This window comes from Mobula birostris, chromosome 11, assembly GCF_030028105.1.
Source record: "Mobula birostris isolate sMobBir1 chromosome 11, sMobBir1.hap1, whole genome shotgun sequence".
Lineage (NCBI taxonomy): Eukaryota > Metazoa > Chordata > Chondrichthyes > Myliobatiformes > Myliobatidae > Mobula > Mobula birostris.
The window spans coordinates 74,526,622-74,549,659 of NC_092380.1; the positions used below are offsets into that span (position 1 = coordinate 74,526,622).

Below are 23,038 nucleotides of genomic sequence, written 5' to 3' on the forward strand. Positions count from 1 at the left end.
GCGAGATGGAGAACAAAATCTAGAACTTTGGGGAAAAACACAGAATAACAAAAATAATAGAGATTTGTCATCATATTATCATATTCAAATACAAAGTTGAAATGCAAAAAGTCATCTATATCTACAGGTGTAAAACCAAAACGCAGCTTTCTAAAATATATCACCCAGGCAGCTGTTTCAGGGAGCTGAGCAAAAAAAAGGTAAAATAATAGATGAGTGCCCAACAGATTTATTGGAAAAATGGTAAGATGTAGATTATGGATAAAGACGGAAAATGATGAGGCAAATGAGAGGGATTAATAGATAGCAGCGTTGTCAGCGCACGATGGAAAGAATGATTTCCTTCTTTGCCGAATATTTATTAACGCTGATGTAAATCTGAAATTAACATCAGATCATGCAAGACGAAATCAGTTACAAAACTGATTGCTGACTCTACTCAGTTACATTGCGACACTGGGATTTTTTTTGCATTCACTGAAACCAACATGGACTACACTCAGTCCTTGCAACAAGGTTTAAAACAGCACCGAAGAGGAGTAAAATGGTCGAGTAGAAGCAATGTTAAACCTGTATATTTGATTTGGGAGCGTCTTGACTTCAGTTCTGCAATGCTGGAGTGGATGCTCTGATTGGAAGTGTGTGAATATTCAGCAGCTCATTTGCATGTATTAACATCCCCCAAGAGCGCCGGCCATCATTTGCCCGCAGTCGGCGTTCCCATTTGCTCTGTGGCGGCTCCGCAGTACCGGTGCCTGCACGCTGTCGCATCTGCCTTTATGAGTCGCATCGCTTGACCACATCCATTGGTGCAATTCGATAAAGTTTCTTTTTCTATCCAGTAGCTGTCGGTGTAGGTGAAATTTTGCCGCCCTCCTCCTCTCTCTTTCGCTCTCTGTCTCTCTCTTCCCCCCCCCACCCCCTCTCCATTCCTTCATCCCCTTCTTCGTGCCCCAGCAGCTCGCTGTGCCGCTGCGGGAAAGCGTCGCTGGGAAGGTCGGTGTGAGACGGCCGAGGCTCGGGCGCAGGCCCAGGCCTGGTTACCATGGCAGCCGCCAAGGACGGAGTGGTGCAGGAAAAGTACAAGTTGGTGGTGGTGGGCGGTGGCGGCGTAGGCAAGAGCGCTCTCACCATTCAGTTTATCCAGGTCAGTGCGTGGCGACATTAATCCAGCCCGTGGCTTCGGCCTACTTCGCGAGTTGCGTGCGAGGCGGAGATCTGGGTGCGGGCTCCGCAAGGCAGAGCCCACACGTAGGGACGGTGGGTATCGTCTTAACCCCGCATCTCGCCTCCCCCCTGGCGGCCAGTTCTTTTGCTTTTTGCTTGGGGTTTGGTCTCCAGGGGTCACAGGCCGCTGCACTGTTTCTACATAAACTAATGCACAACTTCAGTGAGTCAGCGCTTCTTGGCGAGGAGTTTACAAATCCTTGTAAGATAAAATCAAATCTATCTCTCACTCCTTTTCACTTCCCCTTATTGGAGTTGTTGCATTTGATTTATGATTCTGTTCATGACCTAGGTCCGAGCCATGTTGGTTTCCAGAGTATGAGCACTTTGGTTACAATTTGTAAGTAGTTTTTAAACTGGCGTTAAACTAGCCGATTGTGGAATCTGTATTGGATCTCACCCAGCTATTTTATAAGAAGTTATAAAAGTTTTCGCTATAAACAGCTGCTATTGATTTGTTTTATTCAGAATGGAATTTAATCTACTGCTTGGTGATCCTCTTATAATCTCACGTAGACGGTGTAAAATTTGCTCCCTTTATGGCAAGTATGCGAGAAGTTGAATATCATTGTGGTTTATTTAAATACAAGAAGTGATTGTTGTATTTCTGGAATTGTGATCGCCGGTTCTCTGAAGTTGTGTTCATGAATGATCTAACATTAGTATATTTAGGAAAATTAATACTTATTGAAGTATAAGTCTTGAGCGGACAAATAACGCATCCTCTATACAAGGGGTACAATGTGCTGTTTTGGGCGGCTAGAGGAAGACATTTGTTCGATGCTTTAATTCAATAACTTGAAACCTCTTCTAACTTTTAGACAGCTGCTACATTTCAACCGTTGTTTACAACTGTTAGCCATCTTCCAGCTGTCACGTTAAACCTGTCCCTGACGTCCTATCACTCTAGTCTGGAGACATTTAACAGAACTGAATTTGATAGTAATTCAGTTTGTTTGTAATTTGTAGCATTGTTTTGTAGTAGATTTGTGTGATAATCATAGACCTCTCCAATATAGTTGAAAGATAAACTATTAAAGATGTTGCACACAACTAGTTAACTTAATAGTTTTGTAAAATGGACATTCATGGTCTCAATGTTGGTAAACTTTGAATGTCCAATTAATTTCTGGAAAAGGAAATTAAGCAGTTCATCTTTTAGATTGCACAGTTCATGATCACCACTGAATTTTACCCTTCCATCTGCCAGCAGACAACAGTAAATCAGAAGTGTAACTGGTGAAGATGGTCTTTTATGATTTTTATTAATTATGGTGGAATTTCTTGAGTTTACTTTGCTTGCAGGTTCAACCTACTTAAGACCAATCAACATCCACAGAAAAATGGTTGCTTGATTGGGATACATGTGTTGTGAGTATGCACTGTGGTTTACAGTATAGAATCAAGGAAATGTATTGGAGCACCTTCTTAAAGATGACTTAAATAACATGACTTACATTTTTGATTTCTATCAGGTCCATTTGTAACACCTCCATCTCAATCTCCCTCCCCCTCCCCCTGATGGGCAAATACCCCTTTTTTTCTGGGTTGAAATCCTGCCCACAATCAACTCTGTAGCTTAATTTGCAATACTCATGGAATACTGAAACAAAATTTAATTCAGCAAGACAGTTGATTGCCAGTTTAAGGGCAGCTATGGAGAATATTTGCTGACATCTATTACAGTGTTTTTTTTTAAAAATGTTGAATGTTGGTAAAAATTCCATGAGACGGAAAGTTATAAAACTGGCTCTTTTATGCAAAATAAAGAGAAAGGTTGCAGGTTAGTGGAACACTTGTCAAAAGAGAAATTTTGAAGGTATTACAGTAGGTCACTTGGAAAAATTCAATGTAATTGGAGAGAAATAAATTTGTGAAGGGAAAGGAATGTTGATTTATTGGAGCTCTTTGGAGAAATAACATACTGTGAAAAAAGGAGAATTTGTGAATGCCCACAGAGATCTCCAGAAGGAATTTGAGGTGATGTATCGAAGGCCATGATAGTGATTTAAATGTTTGTGGTGTTGGAAGCAATATATTGGCATGGTTAAAGAATTGGCAGGTTTATGGGTAAGAGCAAGTTCCCTATGTTCCCGGTGCAGCGGCCTCTATGTTGATGAGACATGACATGGATTGGCGGACTGCTTTTTAGAGCACCTTCCATCCATCTGCAAAGGGAGGATTTTCCTGTGGCCAACTACTTTAATTCCACTCCCCATTCCCATTCTGACATGTCAGTCCACGGCCTCTACTGCCCTGATGATGCCACTCTCAAGTTGAAGTAGCAACACCTCGTATTCTGTTTGGGTAACTTCCAACCTGATGACATGAACATTAATTTCTCCCACTTCTAATTTCTCCCCTCTCCCTGTTCTCTTTTTCCATTTTCCCATTCTGGTTCCACTCTTGCCCCTTATCTTCTCACCTGCCAATCCACCCTCTTCTCTCTCCCCCCCCCCCCCCCACCCAGTGCTCATCCACTTTCCCTTTTCACTTTCTTCACCTATTAGGTTCCTTCTTCAGCTCTTTACCTTTCCCACCTTTCACCTCCATGCTTCCACTTCATCCTCCCTACCATGCCCACTTTCTTCCCCTTCAATTGGCTTTACCCATCACCTTCCTGATTGAAATAACAGCAAGCTGTGAGGATTAGAAGTATTTGTGAACTGATGAACTAGAGTTTCAAAAGGACAAAGACAGTAAGTTCTTAAGGAGCAGGGTGGCGGGGGGGGGAAAGAAAATTCATTCAAAGCAGATTGATTCCTTGGCATTTCAGATGTTGAGAGATATTGGGGAATGCAGTGAAATGGCACTGTGTTGGATGTTGACCGGGATCTTATGGAAAGGTGAAATAGGCTCAGGGGCCCATTTGGTGGCCACTGCTACTAATTGTGACATTAAAAGATTGCTTTTGTCATTTAGCTTGTTTGCATTTTAATTATTATTTAAAAGATACATCTTAGGGGTGCTATAAACATTTTCAATGTTGAAATGTTTATTTCATGGGAACTTAATTAAACCCTAGTGCTGCTAGGTGCTTTTGATACACGGACAGTCTTTTGTTTCTTCTATATTGACAGTTTATCTTATCTGCTTCCTGCGTTGTACTAAATTCAAAATGCTGTTACCTTGCTCTTCATTTTGCATCAGGCTATTAATGATTTTCTGAACCTTTCTCTCTTCCATTCTCCCGTTTCCATCGTGAACCCACTGCTTCCGACAGCTATCTCAGCTTCTTTGCTCTTTCTGCTTTCTCTAAGGACTCCATTCTGTTCTAGTTTCTTCATTTGCTCTGAAAGCTTCCACACTGACTTTTTATGTACCTCCTTTACCATGACTGTTCTCTATCATAGTTGATGAGGCTCATGAATGTCTGTCCTTTATTTCTTGAACTCTGCTCAGCCCTTCTCCCAGCTAGAACAAGAACAGAGTTTTCCTTATCCTTGCCTTCTGCCCTAACATTTGGCAGATCATTCATCATTATTATATACCATATCCAATGGGATTTTACCACTGGCACATTTCACGTTCTCCACCACCATTCTGTAAAGACTTCTCTGAAGGTTTCCTGATCCGCAAACTATTCCTTCTCTGACATGGCATTTTCTTTTGCAGCCACAGGAAATGTAACACCAGTCCCTCTGCCTTCCTTCCCATCTGGCGTTCCAAGTCATCCTTGCAGGTGTATCAATAATGGATTTCTTCCCTGCTGCAAAAGCAATCCCAATATAGTTAACTGGAGTATCGTTGAAGTCTTTGTTAACTTCTCAAAAGAAAGCAACTGAAGAAATTGGATATTTGGGAGGTTAGAAGAGTAAAGAGTAAGGAGATAGGGTAGATGTAAAATTGTTTCTATCAGTAAGGCAGTCTTGAGTAGGGAGTGTAGTTAATGTTAATAAGATGGTTATTCTTGCAGAGGTTGGTAAATAACTGAGACACTGTACTGAAGTGGCTAGTTCATTGGAGCAATTTAAAGAGGATTTGGATATATTTTTGATAGATGAGTGAAATGAGGGCTCTCAGGTAGAAGAGGCGATGAGGCCTTGGGCATATCATAAGAATATTGAATGGTGGGATGGGCAACTTCCGTTTTCCTTGTGTGGAAATATTTTTCTTGTAATGTGATAAATTATAACTGGACCTTGATTAGAACCTAGGTTTGTAAGCCGAGCAAACATTGCCAGTACTGCCAGTTGATTTTGGGACTTTGACTGAGACGCTTAGTATTTTCCCTTATTCATTTGAAGCACTTTCCTGGTAGGTTGACTTCTCTGAAGTTGAGGATCATTGCTGCTTCATAAACCATGTGCTTGTTAATGCATTTAACGTATTGACCTTTGAGCACTTCTGAACTTCAGGCTATTTGGTTGCATTTTGCCATCAATATGTCATTGTGGAAGGGATAAAGTTAATCTTTTTCCAGAGTGTTGGTTAGCTTTTTATTATTTGTGGAGATGCTGTGCATTGCAGCTGGTTGGTACAGAATATTCCTCTTGCCTTGAATGAAATCCTTTCATGATAAATTTTTTGGTGAGAAGCTCTTTGTGCTTTTATTGTATGAATAATTTGACCTAAGTTCTAGTGGGAGATGTGCCAATTCTCAATTGACTTCTGTGGTACTTAATGAAAGAAAATGAACTTCTGAAAAGATGTGATTGGCAACGGAAGGGGTAAGATAACTCCATTATAGTTGTTCACCTGTCTGAAAGCTTGAATCCAGGGTCCAGTATTCTCATGGGGAAAGATATTGGCCTTGTGGCAGCATTTTCAGTCTAAGATCTTGTATTTGTTGGTTTTTTCATTGCCCAAATGAGGGATGACAGAGATGTTTGCTTCTATAATGGGTTCTGATGACTGCTTAATTGGTCACCATTTCATAGAGTCTGTTATCTTCAGCATCTTGGGTCTTAAACTTCAATGGTCAGGTTTAAGCAATGATGCTAAAGGACTTGAGGTTAGTTCTACTCTGCTTTGCAGTCATCTGAATCATTTCTATTCGGAGCTACAGTGTTCACAAGTGACTGGTATGGCATGGTCTCTACCTTAACTGTTTTGTCTTCACTATAGAAAACAAACCTATTGGTGAGAATGACTTGGAGGTTCAAAATTAAATGCATGTTTGTTGGATTGGAAACATTTCAGGAAAAAATTGTTAAATGACTAGCATCAAGGCTGAAGGGAAATCAAAAATCTGATGGCGGGTGTAAAGTGAGCAGGGGATCCAGCAGTGAGCTGTTAACAGAGTTGACTCTCCAGTACTGTCACTCCTATCTACCTTCTTGCTGAGAGCCAAAAATGAAGTACAAACAACCAGTTACTGCTGAAAGGAGCACTTTGAAGAATATTGTTTTTAACCTCTCGGATCACATGGTTGTGGTGCAGTTGGGAAATGTATGTCTTGTGGTTCAGAGTATCATAATAGTTCAGAGGGTCTCTTCCTGTTGTTGTAACAGCTTATTGAAGCCACATTCAATTATTATAGGCCAACTTTAGAAGGATTGTGAAAAAGTGTGTTTAAATGTATTTCAAACCTTCAAAATGTTGGGTGTTTTATTTTACTGAAAGGTAATTAATGATTACCTTTAATATTCAGCTACTCATGGAAAGCTGAATCACAAGGGGTCAAGTTGTTTTTAAATCAAACTGGCTTTTTAAAAAACTTTAAATGGAGATTTGAGAGCTGGTTAAATTTTATATACTGAGGGTTGGACTTAGTTTTGTGGCCCAGTTGTAGCAGAAAATAAAAATGCTTGTAAATTATTCAGCTAGCCGATGATGGAAGTTAATTTACTTTAATCATTTTTTAGCATTGTATTTTCAGATTTAAGTTTTGATTCAATTTGTATGTTTATTTTGTGTCATTGTTTATCTATATTATTATAATTTTGCACTTGTAGCTCCCTGGCAAGCCTCAGGCTCGCTCAGCTCGCTTCTGTCTAGGGGGAGCAGCCTTTGGCCCCGCCAAACTGGGTAATCAAGTTTGTGTGGATGCTGTGATGTACCACACCCCGCCAAATAACAGACACTACACCATATGTGATTAAATGATTACACTTTATAGATCTTACTGGAACTATGTCATTAATAGATAAAATATAAAAGGAAAGTAAAGGGCACCAAACTTATCAAAGTTCAACCACTTTGTGCACAACAGTTGGAGCTCAGTTAACGGAGACTTCTTTCCACCATTTGATCCCCTCCGACCCCCTCGACCCGCTGCCTGGGACCAACCACGGTGGTCGACCAGATGCTCCACACGAGTCTTGTCTTTGTCTCCTCTCCTCGCCGAAGACCCTGGGCCTCGGACTCCTGCTCAGGGTCGGTCCTGCCGCCCAGGATCACAGCATTGAGTCTCCTCTATCTGTCCCCATCGCGCCTTCTGCGCCAAAGCCCATGAAACACAATAGCTTACAGACACACAAGAAAGAATAACATCTATTCCAATTGGTTCATTCCCTCTTTTATCAGTAATATAACCCAAACAAGCAGAGAGAGAGAGAACTTGTATCGCAGTTATTATTACAGAAAAGCCATTTTAATTATAACATAACAAAGAAGCCACTTTGTTAGCCTTTGCAGTAACATAAAAGAAGAAACCCCTTACACTCTTCCCCCCCGCCGCCCCACCAAATCATGTCCTCATGACTTCTAAGTAACTCGCCAACCCTTCCTGCAGACACAATCCAGGTACAAACAGTCACATTGCTCCCCAAAGAGTAGACCTTACGCTCTTTTTCATGGACACTACATAGGCCAACCTATTTGGGAGTTTCCTAATCCTCCGAGACCTCTGTACCCCCCTCACCTAAACCCTTCAGGCTTGGATACTACTGGGGATACCTCTGGTCTGCTTGCCAAATCCTCTCTCAATCTCTCACTCATGCCCCACTGCAACTCGGAGCCCCCTGTCCCGTGTCCATTGCCCTGCTTCTTTTCCTTCAGGGTCCTGCTGTAACCCAGGCTGCCCACAGCTAGCCCTCCCCACTACACCTGACAGTGGGAGAAGGGCCAAAAGTCTCTTCCTCAATCGAGGGGAAGTTAGTGAAAGGCAGCATGTACCACACATCCCGCACATCATCCTTCGAAGCCGTACTCTTCCTCATTCCCTCAATCGGTAGCTGCTGTTTGATTTTCTCCAAACTGAAGCACTTAGCCTGGGCAGCTTCTGTAGCCTCCTGCAATCGAGACATCAGCTTCTTCTCTGACTCCTCCAGCTCTCGCCCCAGTCTCAGCAGTTCTGACTCACGTTTCGTGTCCATCTCCATCTGGGACGCAATTATACCACCAGCTTCTTCCAATCTGTTCTGGATCGATTTCTTGAGTTTCTGCTGATCCTTTCGAAGGTTGGTCATTGTTTTGTGTCTCTAGATTAATTCATCAGTAAATGACTGCAGTTTCGGATCGGAATTATGTTTCCCCGTCTCCACTTTGACGAGCGTGAACTCCAGTTCTTCAATGGTTGTCCGGGGCTCCGGCACCCTCCTCACATTATAGTCCCCCAAGGCGAATCCAAACCCTAGGTGATCATCCACATATGCCAAAACTCCAAACACCTCCACATCCCCCCATGGTCTTCCCCATGCCCCACGGGAAGGTTGCAGGGTCTCCGAATATGCCCTGTGGCATCTTTTCGGTTCGGAAGAACCCTAGGGGACCTATAACGGCCGTCTTCTCCTTGTCGGCCTCACTCATTGGGATCTGGCAACATCCACTCCTCAGATCCAGCACGTTAAACCACGTCGCACCATACAAACAGACCATAGCATCTTCGGCCCTCAGGGCCGTATTCTGGTCAATGACAGTGCGCCTCTTCAGAGTTCTATAATCCACATACACGCTGCCTATTTCTTCCATGGCTACAGGGTCCAGTCGCCGCGACCTCTCTCTCACCGAGGTGTCTTCAGCGGTCAACTCCCCTCCCTTGTGGTATTTCGGAGCGTCTACTAAGAGAGTCTCGCCCTCAGGTACTTCCCCCAGGGTGTACCACAATCAGCTCTCATTTAAATCCGGTACCAGCCCAAGGCTGCTACACACGTCCTCACAAGCAGCTCGAAACACTGGGTGCGCAGACAATGTCCTCATGAGCTCCATTTTCACTGATCAATAATCGTCTTCTGGATAATCACTGGCACTGGTACCCCAAATCTCAAGTGCCCTTAAGGTTGTCAAGGGTAAATGCTTTGGAAACCGGTTGTAAAACGAACTGTACAACAACGACCTGCGCCCCAGTGTTGAACATAGCTTCCATCAGTCCGTAACGACACACGGGGGCGTGGTCCCTCTAAGCCTTCAGGAATAAGGTCTTTTCCTTTCGGAAGTTCCTTGGTGCATTGCTGGGAATATGCTCCCCCAGAGACCCCAAGCTGTTCCCCCCACTGGGCCTCCACTAAGTTTCCCGACACCTCTCTGATCAGCTGAGCAACTGAGGGAGGGGCTGATCCCCTTAAATAATCCCTCTGGCACTGCAAGCAATTTAGCTGCCCTCCTAGCCAGAGAAGATACACTAAAGGCTTTTCCCCAATCTCCTGACACAGGTATGGAAAGACCCCCAGATGCTGCATCTTGCTTCCAGTTGAACCAGATGCATTTCCTCCCACTTTCAGATAACTGGCAGCTGTCACTATGGGGTAATTGAACCTTACAGTTCTAACACCGTCAATAGCCCGCCTACTCAAACTTTCAAACTAACAGCTGAGAGATCCGCTCCGCCTACGTCTTGTACGCCTCCGCCCCTTTAGGGGTGGACATTATCCCAAAAGCCAGGCGGAGCCTGCCATAGCAGGAACATTTATTCGTAGATACTACCTCTGAATCAGACCACTCTTTCCTCTCTCTCCTAACAGTATGGACAGCCCATGGTTCTGCCTCACCTGGGGCACCAATAGACACTGGCAGTCCCACCACCAACTTGTCAGCGCTAGTCTGAACTCGAACAAAGACCTCCGGGGTACCAACAGCCAATCCACCCAACATGCAGTAATAACCAGCAATCCCACAGAGACGCACATTACTAATCGCAATCCCACAGAGACACAGCAGCACTGATTTAAATAGGGCTATCATACAGCACCCCACTGAATCAAATCCATGGACGAAGCCCCCAAATGTAGCCCCCTAGTAAGCCTCAGGCTCGCTCAGCTGGCTTCCATCTAGGGGGAGCAGCCTTTGGCCCTGCCAAACTGGGTAATCGAGATTGTGTGGATGCTGTGTGATGTACCCCACTCTGCCAAATAAGACACTGCACCATATGCGATTAAATGATTACTCTTTATAGATCTTAATGGAACTATAATTAATAGAGGTAAAATATAAAAGGAAAGTAAAAGGTGTCAAACTTATCAAAGTTCAATCATGCACAATAGTTGGAGTTCAATTAACGGAGTTTTCTTTCCACCATTCAATCCCCTCTGGCCCCCTCGACCCACCGCCTGGGACCAACCACGGTGGTCGATCAGATGCTCCATGCGAGTCTGTCTTCGTCTCCTCTCCTCGCCGAAGACCCTGGGCCTCGGACTCCCGCTCAGGGTCGGTCCTGCCGCCCAGGGTCACAGCATCGCGTCTTCTCTCTCTCTGTCCCCATTGTGCCTTCTGCGCCAAAACCCGCGAAACACAATAGCTTACAGACACACAAGAAAGAATAACATCTATTCCAATTGGTTCATTCCCTCTTTTATCAGTAATATAACCCAAACAAGGAGAGAGAGAGAGAGAGAGAGAACACGAACTTGTATCGCGGTTATTATTACAGAAAAGCCATTTTAATTATAACATAACAAAGAAGCCATTTTGTTAGCCTTCGCAGTAACATAAAAGAAGCTCCTTACACACTCATTCATCACTTAAGTTCTCCAAATGCAAATGAACCAAAATATCTGTTAGCCCATAACTATATTTTCACACATAGCTTGCAGAAGATGTGATGAATTATTTCCATAATTCAATGTGATTTAAGAGGAAACGTGGAACTCTGCCACTTATTACACAGGGTAGTTAAAGGCGGCCCTTAAATTTGCTTTTCAGGAGTTGCTTGATTTTTCCATTAATGCTGATGATTTATTTGAAGATTTTGTAGTTAAAAACACATGACAGTCTATCAGGAAGAAGGCTCAGCACTGAAAGTGATTCTGCCAGTTGGTGTTTCATTGGTTTTCTTTTACCAAGACTTAAGTTGCTTGGTTGAATAATAGAGACCACTTTGAAAATATCTCCAGGTTGACGTGACTTCTGCTAAATGTTCCCTCAGATTGAACAATTAAAATTTATTTTTACCTACAAGATTTCAGTTCATTTTAATTTTATACTTTCACAATTCTGCTCAGTGCATCCTACGCACAAATAATATTACTTAGTCCAGTGGTCCCCAACCTCCGGGCCGCGGACTGATACCGAGCCGCGAAGAATGCAGCGGTAGCCAGAACACACTCAGCACATCTTTAAGAAAAAAGCTGAAATAAACAAGCTAATTAATTAGGTGCTGGGCAACGCAATCGCCTCTGATCTGGGCCAACATTTACGGGCCGGGCGGCACCTAATTAATTAGCTTGTTTATTTCGGCTTTTTTCTTAAAGATGTGCTGGGTGCGTTCCGGCTACCGCTGCACCGCTGCATTCTTCGCAGAAGTGTATTGGTCCGTGGCTGGAGGTTGGGGACCGCTGACTTACAAATGTGCACAAACACTAAGATTGTTATTTGTCTTTTTGTGTGTTTGGAGTTGGGTTGGAAAATTTTTTTTTTGAGTGGATAATGATGATGATTTGTCTTGCTATGGATCAAAAGTTTAAAATGAAACAATTTGAGGACTACTTTTGGCCATCTACAATAGGAATTGTGAAAGGAGCAGGCCATTTGGTCCTTTTGGAGCCTGCTACTATCATTAATTAAGTTATGGCTGTAATTCCACTTGAGGTTCATTTCTCTGCAGTGTTCACTTTTCTTGATTCTAAAATAATGAGGAATAAGTTACTTTTGCTTTGAATGAATGCAGTAATTGACCAAAAGCCCTCCAAGATGGAGAACTCCAATGATTCACCATTTTCTTGAATAAGTTTCTCATATTGGTCTCAGATTGTTTAGTCCTTATTCTAATGATGTCTACAAGTTCTTGATTATTCCTTGAATTAACCTTTCATTTTTACTGGCTTAGTCTATTCAGTCTTTCCCTCTTGGGATAAATCTGCTATCTCACAAACCAGTCTCGTAAATTTTAATTGCACTCCCCCAATAGCATACAGATCCTTTTGAAGTAAGGTACACAATACTCCAGGTCTGTTCACAGCAAGGCCATTTTATTTTTAAGTTGCACTCAAATTTTCTTGCAGTGAAGACCAACTTACCAAATGTTTTCCTAATTGCTTGCTACATACTCATAGAGCACTATAGCACAGAAACAGGTCCTTCAGCTCATCTAGTCCATGCTGAAATGTTCTACCTAGTCCCATCAACCTGCAACTGGACCATAGCCCTACGTACCCCTCCCATTTATGTACCTATTCAAACTTCTCTTAAATATTGCAGCCAAACCTGCATCCACCACTTCCACTGGCAGCTTGTTCCCCACTCGCACCACCCCCGAGTGAAAAAGCTCCCACCAGATTCCCTGAGCATTACGGTATCGTAGCAGTTAGTGCACCATTATTACAGCTCAGGTGTTGGAGTTTAGTTCCGACTCTCGTGTGTATGGGGTTTGTATTTCCTTCCCATGAAGCACATGGGTTTCTTCAGTGTGCTTCTGTTTCTTCCCACAGTCCAAAGATGTACCTGGTTAGTTGGTCATTGTAACCTGTTCGATGATTAGTCCAAGGTCAAATTGGTGGGTTGGCAGTGTGGCTAGAAGGGCCTATTTTGCACTGTATCTCTAAATAAATTATTTCATCTTTAACCCTTAACCTATACCCATCATAATTTTGTACATCTATGTCATATTTCCTTTTATTCTGTCATGTTCTGGGGAAAAGTCCAAATCTAATCAACCTTCTCCCAACCTTCTCCCATACCTCAGGTTCTCAAGTCCTGGCAACGTCTTCTAAATTTTTTCTGCACTCTTTCAGTCTTGTTTTTCCTATAGGTAGGTGACCAGAACTGCATAAAGATACTCCCTATTAGGACTCAACAATATCTTGCACAACATAACATCCCAACTCCTGTACTCAATACCCTGTTTTATGAAAGCCAGTATACCAAAAGCTCTCTCTGCGATCTTTTCTACCTGTGATGCCACTTTTCTGAGCAAATACACATGGTTGTTATGGACAGTTATAGATGAGTGTGTCCCCACAAAATCATCGGTCTCCCCCAACCTTGAATGAACCATGAGATCTGAAATCTGCTGAGGGCCAGATCAGTGGCATTTAGGTCTGGTGATAAAGTAAGATACAAAAGGTCCAGGTATGATCTCCAGAAAGCTATCTCACATGTGTAGTGGCAACATAGTTGTATCATGACCTAATATGGAAGCACCAGGGCTCTTGAGCAGAAAATCTGACAAAAATTACTGGATAAAGCCCAGTCCGTAACAGGTAAAGCACATCTACATGCAGCGCTGTTGTGCTAATGCAGCATCCACTATCGTGAACCCCCACCATCCAGGTCATGCTGCTTCTCACTGTTGCCATCAGGAAGGAGCCTCTGGACCTATGCCACTAGATTCAAGATCAGTAATTACCTCTCATCCATCAATCTCTTGAACCAGAGGAGATAACTTCTTTCACCTTCACTCACCCCATCATTGAAGAGTTCCCACAACCTGTGGGCTCACTTTCAAGGACTATTCATCTCATGTTCTCATTATTTATTAATATTCTTATTATTTCTTAACTACTTGTTGTATTTGTAGTTTGTTTATTTGTCTGTCCTGTTGGGTGCAATCTTTCATTGATATGAGAGATCAAAAAAGTTAACTCCACAAGAAAATTTGTCTCAGGGTTGCATATGGCAACGTATGCACTTTGATAATAAACTTACTTTGAACTTTGAGTTATGGAGCTGCATTCCCAAATCTCTCTGTCCTATCGCTCTCCTCAGTGCTTTGCTGTTCTCTGTGTAAAGTCCTACCCTGGTTTGTCCTCCCAAAGTGCAACACCTTATACAGTGCCTATAAAAAGTATTCAAACCCCCCAGGAAGTTTTCATGTTTATTGTTTTGCAACATTGAATCACAGTGGATTTAATGTGGCTTTTTTTTTACACTGATCAACAGAAAGACTTCAGTGTCAAAGTGAAAGCAGATGTCTACAAAGTAATCAAAATTAATTATAAATATAAAACAAAAAATAATTGCATAAATATTCACCCCCTTCACGATGCATACCAAATTATCACTGGTGCTGCTAATTAGTTTTAGAAGTCACATAATTAGTTAAATGGAGATCACCATTTGCAGTCAAGGTGTTTCAATTGATTGTACTAAAAATACACCTGTATCTGGAAGGTCCAACTGCTGTTGAGTCAGTATCCTGGCAAAAACGACACCATGAAGACAAAAGAACACTCCAAGCAACTCTGTGAAAAGCACAGTAAGTCAGGAGATGGATACACAAAATTTTCCAAATCACTGTATGTCCCTTGAAGTACAATTAAATCAATCATCAAGAAATGAAAAGAATATAGCACAGCTGTAAGTCTGCCTAGAGCAGGTCATCTGCAAAAACAATGACCGTGCAAGAAGGGGATTAGTGAGGGAGGCCACCAAGAGACCTAGGACAAATCTGGAGGAGTTGTAAGCTTCAGTGGTTGCGATGGGAGAGACTGCATACAACAACTGTTGTCCAAGTGCTTGACCAGCCACAGCTTTATGGGAGAGTGGTAAATGGAAAGCCATTGTTGAAAAAACTCACATGTAATCTTGGCTAGAGTTTGCCAGAAGACAGGTGGGAGACTCTGAAGTCAGCTGGAAGAAGGTTCTATGGTTTGATGAAATGAAAATTGAGCGTTTTGGCTATGAGACTAAATGCTATGTTTGGAGTAAGTCACACTGCGCATCATCAAAAATACACCATCCCTACTGTGAAGCATGTGATGGCTGCATCATGCCGTGGGGATGCTTCACTGCAGCAGGCCCTGGAAGGCTAGTGAAGGTAGAGGATAAAATGAATGCAGCAAAATACAGGGAAATTTCTGGAAGAAAATCTGATGCAGTCTGCAAGAGGACTACGGCTTGGGAGAAGATGTTTTCCAGCAAGACGATGACCCCTTGCGTAAAGCAAAGCTACTCAGGAATGGCTTAAAAACAACAAAGTTAATGTCCTGGAGTGGCCAATTCAGAATCCAGATTGAGAATTTATGGTTGGAATTGAAAAGGGCTGTTCAGTCATGATCCCCATGCAACCTGACAACTTGAGTTTGGTTTAAAAAAAAATAAATTGCAGTGTCCAGATGCGCACAGCTGATCGATCTATCCGCACACTTAAGGCTGTATAGGTCGACCTTCACTAATTCGGCACCATTGGGACCTGAGGAGTGCCGGATTAGTGAAAATGCTGAATTACGGAAGGATCACATTAAGCATAATCAGTGCCGGATTATGGAAGAAACCGGATTACAGGTAGTCGGAGTAGTGAAGGTCGACTGCATTTGTTGCCAAAGGTGCATCTACTAAATATTGCCTTGAAGGTGATGAATACTTGTGCGATCAATTATTTTGTGTTTTATATTTGTAATTAGATCACTTTGTAGAGATCTCTTTTTGTTTTGACATGAAAGTTTTTTGTTCATCAGTGTCAAAAAAAAAAGCCAAAGTAAATCTACCGTGATTCAATGTTGTAAAACAATAAAACATAAAATCTTTCAAAGAAGTTGAATACTTAGGCACTGTACTTGTCTGCATGACATTCCATCTGCCATTTTTTTTATGGACCATATATTTCAGTTGGTCCAGAACTTACTACAAGCTTTGATTCCATTGGACAGAAGATTTTTTTCAAGTGTTGCTTCCTCAGATTTTTGTGGTTATTATAGATGGCTTGAAACTGAACACAAATATATTTTCAGACAACTTGTATTGGGTAGGAGTTTTGAGAAACAAGAAATTAACCTTTACTGAATATAATCCATTTAATTGCATAATGGTGCTGATGCTTTGCAATAGTACAACTCAGCTACAAATATTGAGTTTTCATTTGTACTCTGTGTCTGAAGTTTCTTGCTTTAAGTGTTCAATGATAATCAGCCAGCATTAATGAATTGCAGTTGTCCTGATACTGTTTCTCCATGACTGCGAAGTCCTGGTTAAATCTTTCACCGTGCTCGTCACTGACTGCGCCAAGATTTGCAGGGAAGAAGTCTAAATGGGAATGCAGAAAATGAATCTTTAGTGACATGTTGCAGTTCATGGTTTTGTATGCTTGAAGCATGTTGTCAATCAGCTGCACGTAGTTTGGTGCTCTGTAGTTGTCGAGAACATTTTTAACAGAATCCTTGAATGCTTTCCATGGCTATAGTTTTAATGGCATTTGATGCATATTAATTCAACATTGTTAATTTGGATATTAAGATTTAATTGTAACTTTAGTTAACTGTTTCTGTAGCACTTATTCCAATCTGACCCAGCCTAACAAACATTTTTAATTTTCACCCATTTCACTGAAAAATTTTAAAATGTCTTATATATTGCAAACTGTTTTCCTTCAAAATACCAAAACTTAACTAAAGATCATATACTTTTTAAAAAATTCAGTGTGTTTCTATTCTGCAGTGAATTGCTTAGAGAGCAGAATGGTTTAACATACTAAAAACTAAGTTGGTCATTCTTTTGGCATGCTAATTATATTTTTACATCAGCTACTACTTTATTTTCTGCTAATCCAATTTTGAATCCAATTTGCTACCTCATTCTGAGTGCCAAGCGACTGAACTTTCTTAAGCAGCCTCCCATGCTGGACTTGGTCAAAAGCCTTGCTAAAGTCCATGTAGACATTGCCCACTGTCAACTTTCCTCGTAACTTCCTCAAAGCTCTATAAGATTAATGGACACAACACACTGTGCACAAAGTCATGTTAACTACCTTTAATCAGACTGTCTGTCCAAGTAATTAAGTATCCTGGTACCGTCCTGTTGATTACTTTCAAATTTGCCCACTACTGACGTCAGGCTCACTGGTGTATAATTTCCTGTCTGAAAAGAGGATGCTGTCTAAGTTGCATGCCATCTTGGTCAATGTGTCCCATCCACTACATAATGTACTGGGTGGCCACAGGAGTACATTCAGCCAGAGATTCATTCCTCCGAGATGCAGCACAGAGCATCATAGGAAGTCATTCCTGCCTGTGGCCATCAAACTTCACAACTCCTCCCTTGGAGGGTCAGACACCCTGAGCTGATAGGCTGGTCCTGGACTTATTTCATAATTTACATTTTACTATTTAACTATTTATTACTATTTTCTATTACTATTCTATTACCATTTATTATTTCTATGACTATTTATTTACTAATAGTAATATTACTATTACTATTTATTATTTATGGTGCAACAGTAACGAAAACCAATTTCCCCTGGGATCAATAAAGTATGACTATGACTATTATTTGTAGAGATAGTAATTAGTTGATGTATCTTAGACAGTATCTGTGTTTTTGGAGAAACCTACCTGTTAGCAGAAATTGGATTTCCCTCAAGGTGCAAGGATGGACCAAGAGGAGTCTCAAGGAAGTTCCGTACTTGAAATTGATGATGCAATCTGTTTGAATGTTTTTATGTAGCCGATATTTGTGAATTGTTTGGAATATTGGTTGTCTGAAGTATTTCCTGTTGAAGTATATTTGTGAATCATTTACATTTTAGACCTAATCAATCTGTGCCCATGTCTCTGAGCTATTTCAATAATTACCGTAGCTTATTGGTGCAAAAGACAGTTTGTTTAATGAGAACATTTTTTGTGTCTCAAAATCCATTTATCCACCTTTGTTAAAACTCGGGGTGAAGCAAAGTGATCCTCGGGTGAACAACCATTCGGGTGAACGTCACTTTTAATTAGTCATTGGAAATGGTTTTCAATTTTTCATATTTAACTTCCTCTTTTTATGAACAAATGCTCATGAATAGGCCATGCATGCTGTAAAGTCTACTTCATGCACTAATTTTGCTCACATACTTGATATTTAATGAGATCTGTGGGTGAAGCAAAGTGATCCTCTGCCTTTCAAATAAAATAATTGTGCTTAATTTTTGTGACTAATATTTTTTTTCTATTTGAAATGGTTTGAGAAGCTGTAATAAATGATGTTATTTAGATTTGAAATTGAAGTGCCTTGAGGATGTACTTTTGTGGAGATTATTTGATTGCACTGGATATAGTTTTACTGGCATTTTAACTTTATAAATTCAACAATGTGAATTTAGATATGAAGATTAATTGTTATTTCAATAAACTGTGTTTCTGTAGCATTTATTCCAATCTGACAGCTGAACTGTTTTAATTTTCATCCATTTCAGTGAAGAATTTTAAAATGAAGTGTTATCGTAAGCTGTTTTCTTCAAAATATCAAAGACCATATCATACCTATTTTAAAAAGTCAGTGTGTTTGTATTCTGGAGTGAATTACTTAGAAAAAATGGTTCAACATTTAAAGAAAACAAGTTGCTCACATGTTTGGCATGCAGATTTTTTTTTTACACATACTGGTCTTACACATTTTAAAAATGAAATCAAAAGTTTGCGATCGTCATATGATGCAATTGCTCATACCTCTTCACTAAAACTTAGTACAAGTGCATTTCTGGTTTAGTTGTCCTTCAGTTACAACATTAATTTTGCCATAATTTGGATATGTACAGTGAATACAAGTGTTGTACTCTTTGCCTCTGATATTTTTGGATGAAGCAGCTGCAAGATGGAATGCTTTAAAGTATTCTTAAGTTTTGTACTACACTGGCAAAAATGCTGCAGTTTAAATAAAAACCCAAGTCTGAGTGATTTAAAAAAAAATTGATACAATTAACTTTCAAAACAAAATATTTCAATTGTATTTACTAGCAACATTCAACATTTTGTCCATCATAATGCATGAAGTTATTTTGCAACTTGCCACAATTAATTGAACCCTGTTGTTTATCTGTGCACTAGCAAGTGTGGGATACCACAATTTAAACAAAACAGGCAGATCAGAAAAAAATGTGCCGAGCTTTATTAAAACCACAAAAGCACTGATAACTACAGTGGCATGCAAAAGTTCGGGCATCCCTGGTCAAAATTTCTGTTACTGTGAATAGTTAAGTGAGTAGAAGATGAACTGATCTCCAAAAGTCATAAGTTAAAGAAGAAACATTCTTTTCAACATTTTAAGCAAGATTAGTGTATTATTTTTGTTTTGTACAATTTTAGAGTAGGGGGTGGGGAGGAAAGGAGCACCATGCAAACGTTTGGGCACCCCAAGAGATTTGAGCTCTCAGATAACTTTTACCAAGGTCTCAGACCTTAATTAGTTTCTTAAGGCTATAGCTTGTTCACAGTCATAGTTAGGAAAGGCCAGGTGATGCAAATTTCAAAACTTTATAAATACCCTGACTCCTCAAACCTTGTCCCAACAATCAGCAGTCATGGGCTCCTCTGAGCAGCTGCCTAACTTTCTGAAAATTAAAATAAATGATGTCCACAAAGCAGGGGAAGGCTATAGGAAGATAGCAAAGCGTTTTCAGGTAGCCGTTTCCTCAGTTCGTAATGTAAATAATGTATCGGCAAGTTTGTGGTGCTGGAGGTTCATGGCAGGAAGAGTTTTTCTTCCTTCTACCGTCTGCGTGAGATGATGGGACTTTCGAGAGACTTTGAACTTTTTTACCATGCCCATGGTCTGTTCTTTATCAAATTACGGTATTGATTTGCACTGTTGTAACTATATGTTATTCTGTAGTCTTTGTCAATTTTTTTTAGTCTTGGTTTGTCTTGTGTTTCTGTGATATCATACTGGAGGAACATTGTATCATTTCTTAATGCATGCTTTATTAAATGACAATAAAAGAGGACCGCGTGTCCTCATAATCTAATCTAATTAAGAAATGGCAGTTAACAGGAACGGTTGAGGTCTGGAAGACCAAGAAAACTTTCCGAGAGAACTGCTCATAGGATTGCTAGAAAGGCAAATCAAAACCCCCGTTTGACTGCAAAAGACCTTCAGGAAGATTTAGCAGACTCTAGAGTGGTGGTGCACTGTTCTGTGCAGCGACACCTGCACAAGTATGACCTTCATGGAAGAGTCATCAGAAGAAAACCTTTCCTGCGTCCTCACCACAAAATGCAGCGTCAGAAGTTTGCAAAGGAACATCTAAACAAGCCTGATGCATTTCAGAAACAAGTCCTGTGGACTGATGAAGTTAAAATAGAACTTTTTGGCTGCACTGAGCAAAGGTATGTTTGGAGAAAAAAGGGTGGAGAATTTCATGAAAAGAACGCCTCTCCAACTGTTAAGCATAGGGGTGGATCGATCATACTTTGGACTTGTGTTGCAGCCAGTGGCACGGGGAAGAATGAATTCGATTAAATACCAGCAAATTTTGTAAGCAAACATCACACCGTCTGTAAAACAGCTGAAGATGAAAAGAGGATGGTGGCTTCTACAACGGGATAATGATCCTAAACACACCTCAAAATCCACAATGGACGACCTCAAGAGGCGCAAGCTGAAGGTTTTGCCATGCCCCTCACAGTCCCCTGACCTAAACATCATCGAGAATCTGTGGATAGACCTCAAAAGAGCAGTGCATGCAAGATGGCCCAAGAATCTCACAGAACGAGAAGCCTTTTGCAAGGAAGAATGGGCAAAAATCCCCCAAACAAGAATTGAAAAACTCTTAGCTGGCTACAGAAAGCGTTTACAAGCTGTGATACTTGCCAAAGGTGGTGTTACTAAGTACTGACCATGCGGGGCGCCTAAACTTTTGCTTTGGGCCCTTCTCCTTTTTTGTTATTTTGACACTGTAAAAAATGGAAATAAAAAAAGTAATCTTGCTGAAAATATTAAAGACATATGTCATCTTTAACTTTGTCTCTTGGAAATCAGATTATCTTTTACTCGCTTAGCTATTCACAGTATCAGAAATTTTGACTGGGGTGCCCAAACTTTTGGATTGCTATTGATCAAGAGTCGGAAGTGATGTGTGAATTTAAGTGTCCAAGGGGGGAAATGTCATAGCTGTGTATCCAAAACCTATAATTTTTGTTTTACATGCATTCCTTTCTCAAGAAATAATTAAACATACGCCTCAATAAAACAGTACTCAAAAATGTAACAGTTCAAGTTTATAAACTGTGTAACTGATGTTGAAACAACTGAATTCTCAACGAAGAAAGGAAGTTTTCTAAGAATATATTCCAATACTAAATGGAAAAACTTTGAAAACGTTATAAATATTCAGTCTATCAGGAAAGAGCTTTCTGATCATCCCTTCTGAAACATTGTACTCTGTAACAGGGGAAAAAAATGATATATAATTGAAGTTTCTTTTACATCTGCATATTCACAAAGTCTTGCTTTTAAAAGTTGTTGTCATCCCAAATTCTACACAACTCTGCTGGCCTTGCCATTTCCTACTTACCCATTACTCAACTCTAACATGTTACCTCCAAGGATTTTGCCACTTGTTGAGGGCTTGAGTAATGGGGAGAGGTTAGCCAAACTAGGTCTCTAATCCTTGAGGGATGAACTTACAGAAATGTTTAAAATTCTGAGCGGTATAGATTAATGTGGACAACAAGTCTTTTTCCCCAGGTTAAGGGAGTTCAAAACTGTGGTGGGGGGGGGCATACTCTGCATCTTATTTGTCATTGGTTGCTCACTTTTCAGTGCTGATGATGAGGAATTATTGGGTGGAAATGTAAACTTTTTCTCCACTTCATTGCTGCTAGTATTGAGTTTTGCCAGTACTATTTTGGTGCAGCATGTACTTGCAACTCTGGAAATTGTAGCTGAAACAGAACTGTACTGAGAAAATGTGTCTTTATGAAAGGGAAATGGTGTTTGATTAATAACCTGGAGATCCTTCAAAATCTAGCAATCAAGGTGGGCGAAGGGGAGTTTGTAAATGCATTGCTTTTGGATTTTCAGAGTGTGTTCATAAAAAATGTAGCTGTGCAAGTTCTGGCATCTGTGTTTGGAAGTAATATATTGGTAAGGGATTCTCCGACTTATGGAAAATTGGAAAGGTAGAATTGATCCAGAGTTTGGGGATCCTGAGACGTAAAATAGAAGCTGAAATGTAAATATAGTAAGTAGACCATAAGATAAAGGAGTAGAATTGGACCCTTTGAGTCTGCTCTACTATTTCATCATGACTGATCCAGTTTCCCTCTCTGTCCCAATCTCCTGCCGCCTTCCTGTATCCTTTCATGCCCTGACCAATCAAGAATCTTATCAACTTCAACCTTAAATATATGTAAAGTCTTGGCCCCCAAAGCCACCTGTGGCAATGAATTCCACAGATTTGCCACTCCCTGGCTAAAGAAATTACTAATCTCTTTTCTAAAGGGACGTCCCTCTATTCTGAGGCTGTGTTCTCTGGTCTGAGACATTTCCACCATAGGAAACATTCTCACCACATCCACTCTATTGAGGCTTTTCAACATTTGATAGGTTTCAATTAGGTCACCCCTGCAGTCCTCTGAATTCCAGTGAATACAGGGCCAGAGCCATCAAACACTCTTCTTATGTCAAGCTTTCCAATTCTGGAATCACTTTTGTGCATCTGCTTTGAACCCTCTACTTGTGAATGCAATAGTATGTTGGGTATTAATTGGAAAGGGAGATGAGGATAAAAAAACAATTTCGGCTGCAACTTTTGAAGGTGGTAATGGGACCACAGCTCGAGTGCAGGTCTCTATTTGAG

General features: G+C 40.8%; 1 protein-coding gene across 5 annotated transcripts in view; it reads left to right on the top strand.

Moving 5' to 3' along the window:
- The first annotated feature begins 681 nt into the window (after positions 1 to 681).
- rras2 (RAS related 2) overlaps positions 682 to 23,038 on the top strand; it is a 74,352-nt gene continuing 51,995 nt past the window's right edge. For 2 of the 5 annotated variants that reach the window (XR_011887773.1, XM_072272535.1), the window contains exon 1: positions 682 to 1,147. Coding sequence is in view for 1 of the 5 variants with exons in the window: in XM_072272535.1 (XP_072128636.1) it covers positions 1,046 to 1,147 (102 nt within the window). In the remaining 4 variants the exon portion in view is untranslated. Of the gene's footprint in view, positions 1,148 to 1,338; positions 1,430 to 1,519; positions 1,568 to 23,038 lie in introns of those variants that run through there. The other 3 variants (XM_072272539.1, XM_072272536.1, XM_072272538.1) reach the window with 3 other exon arrangements.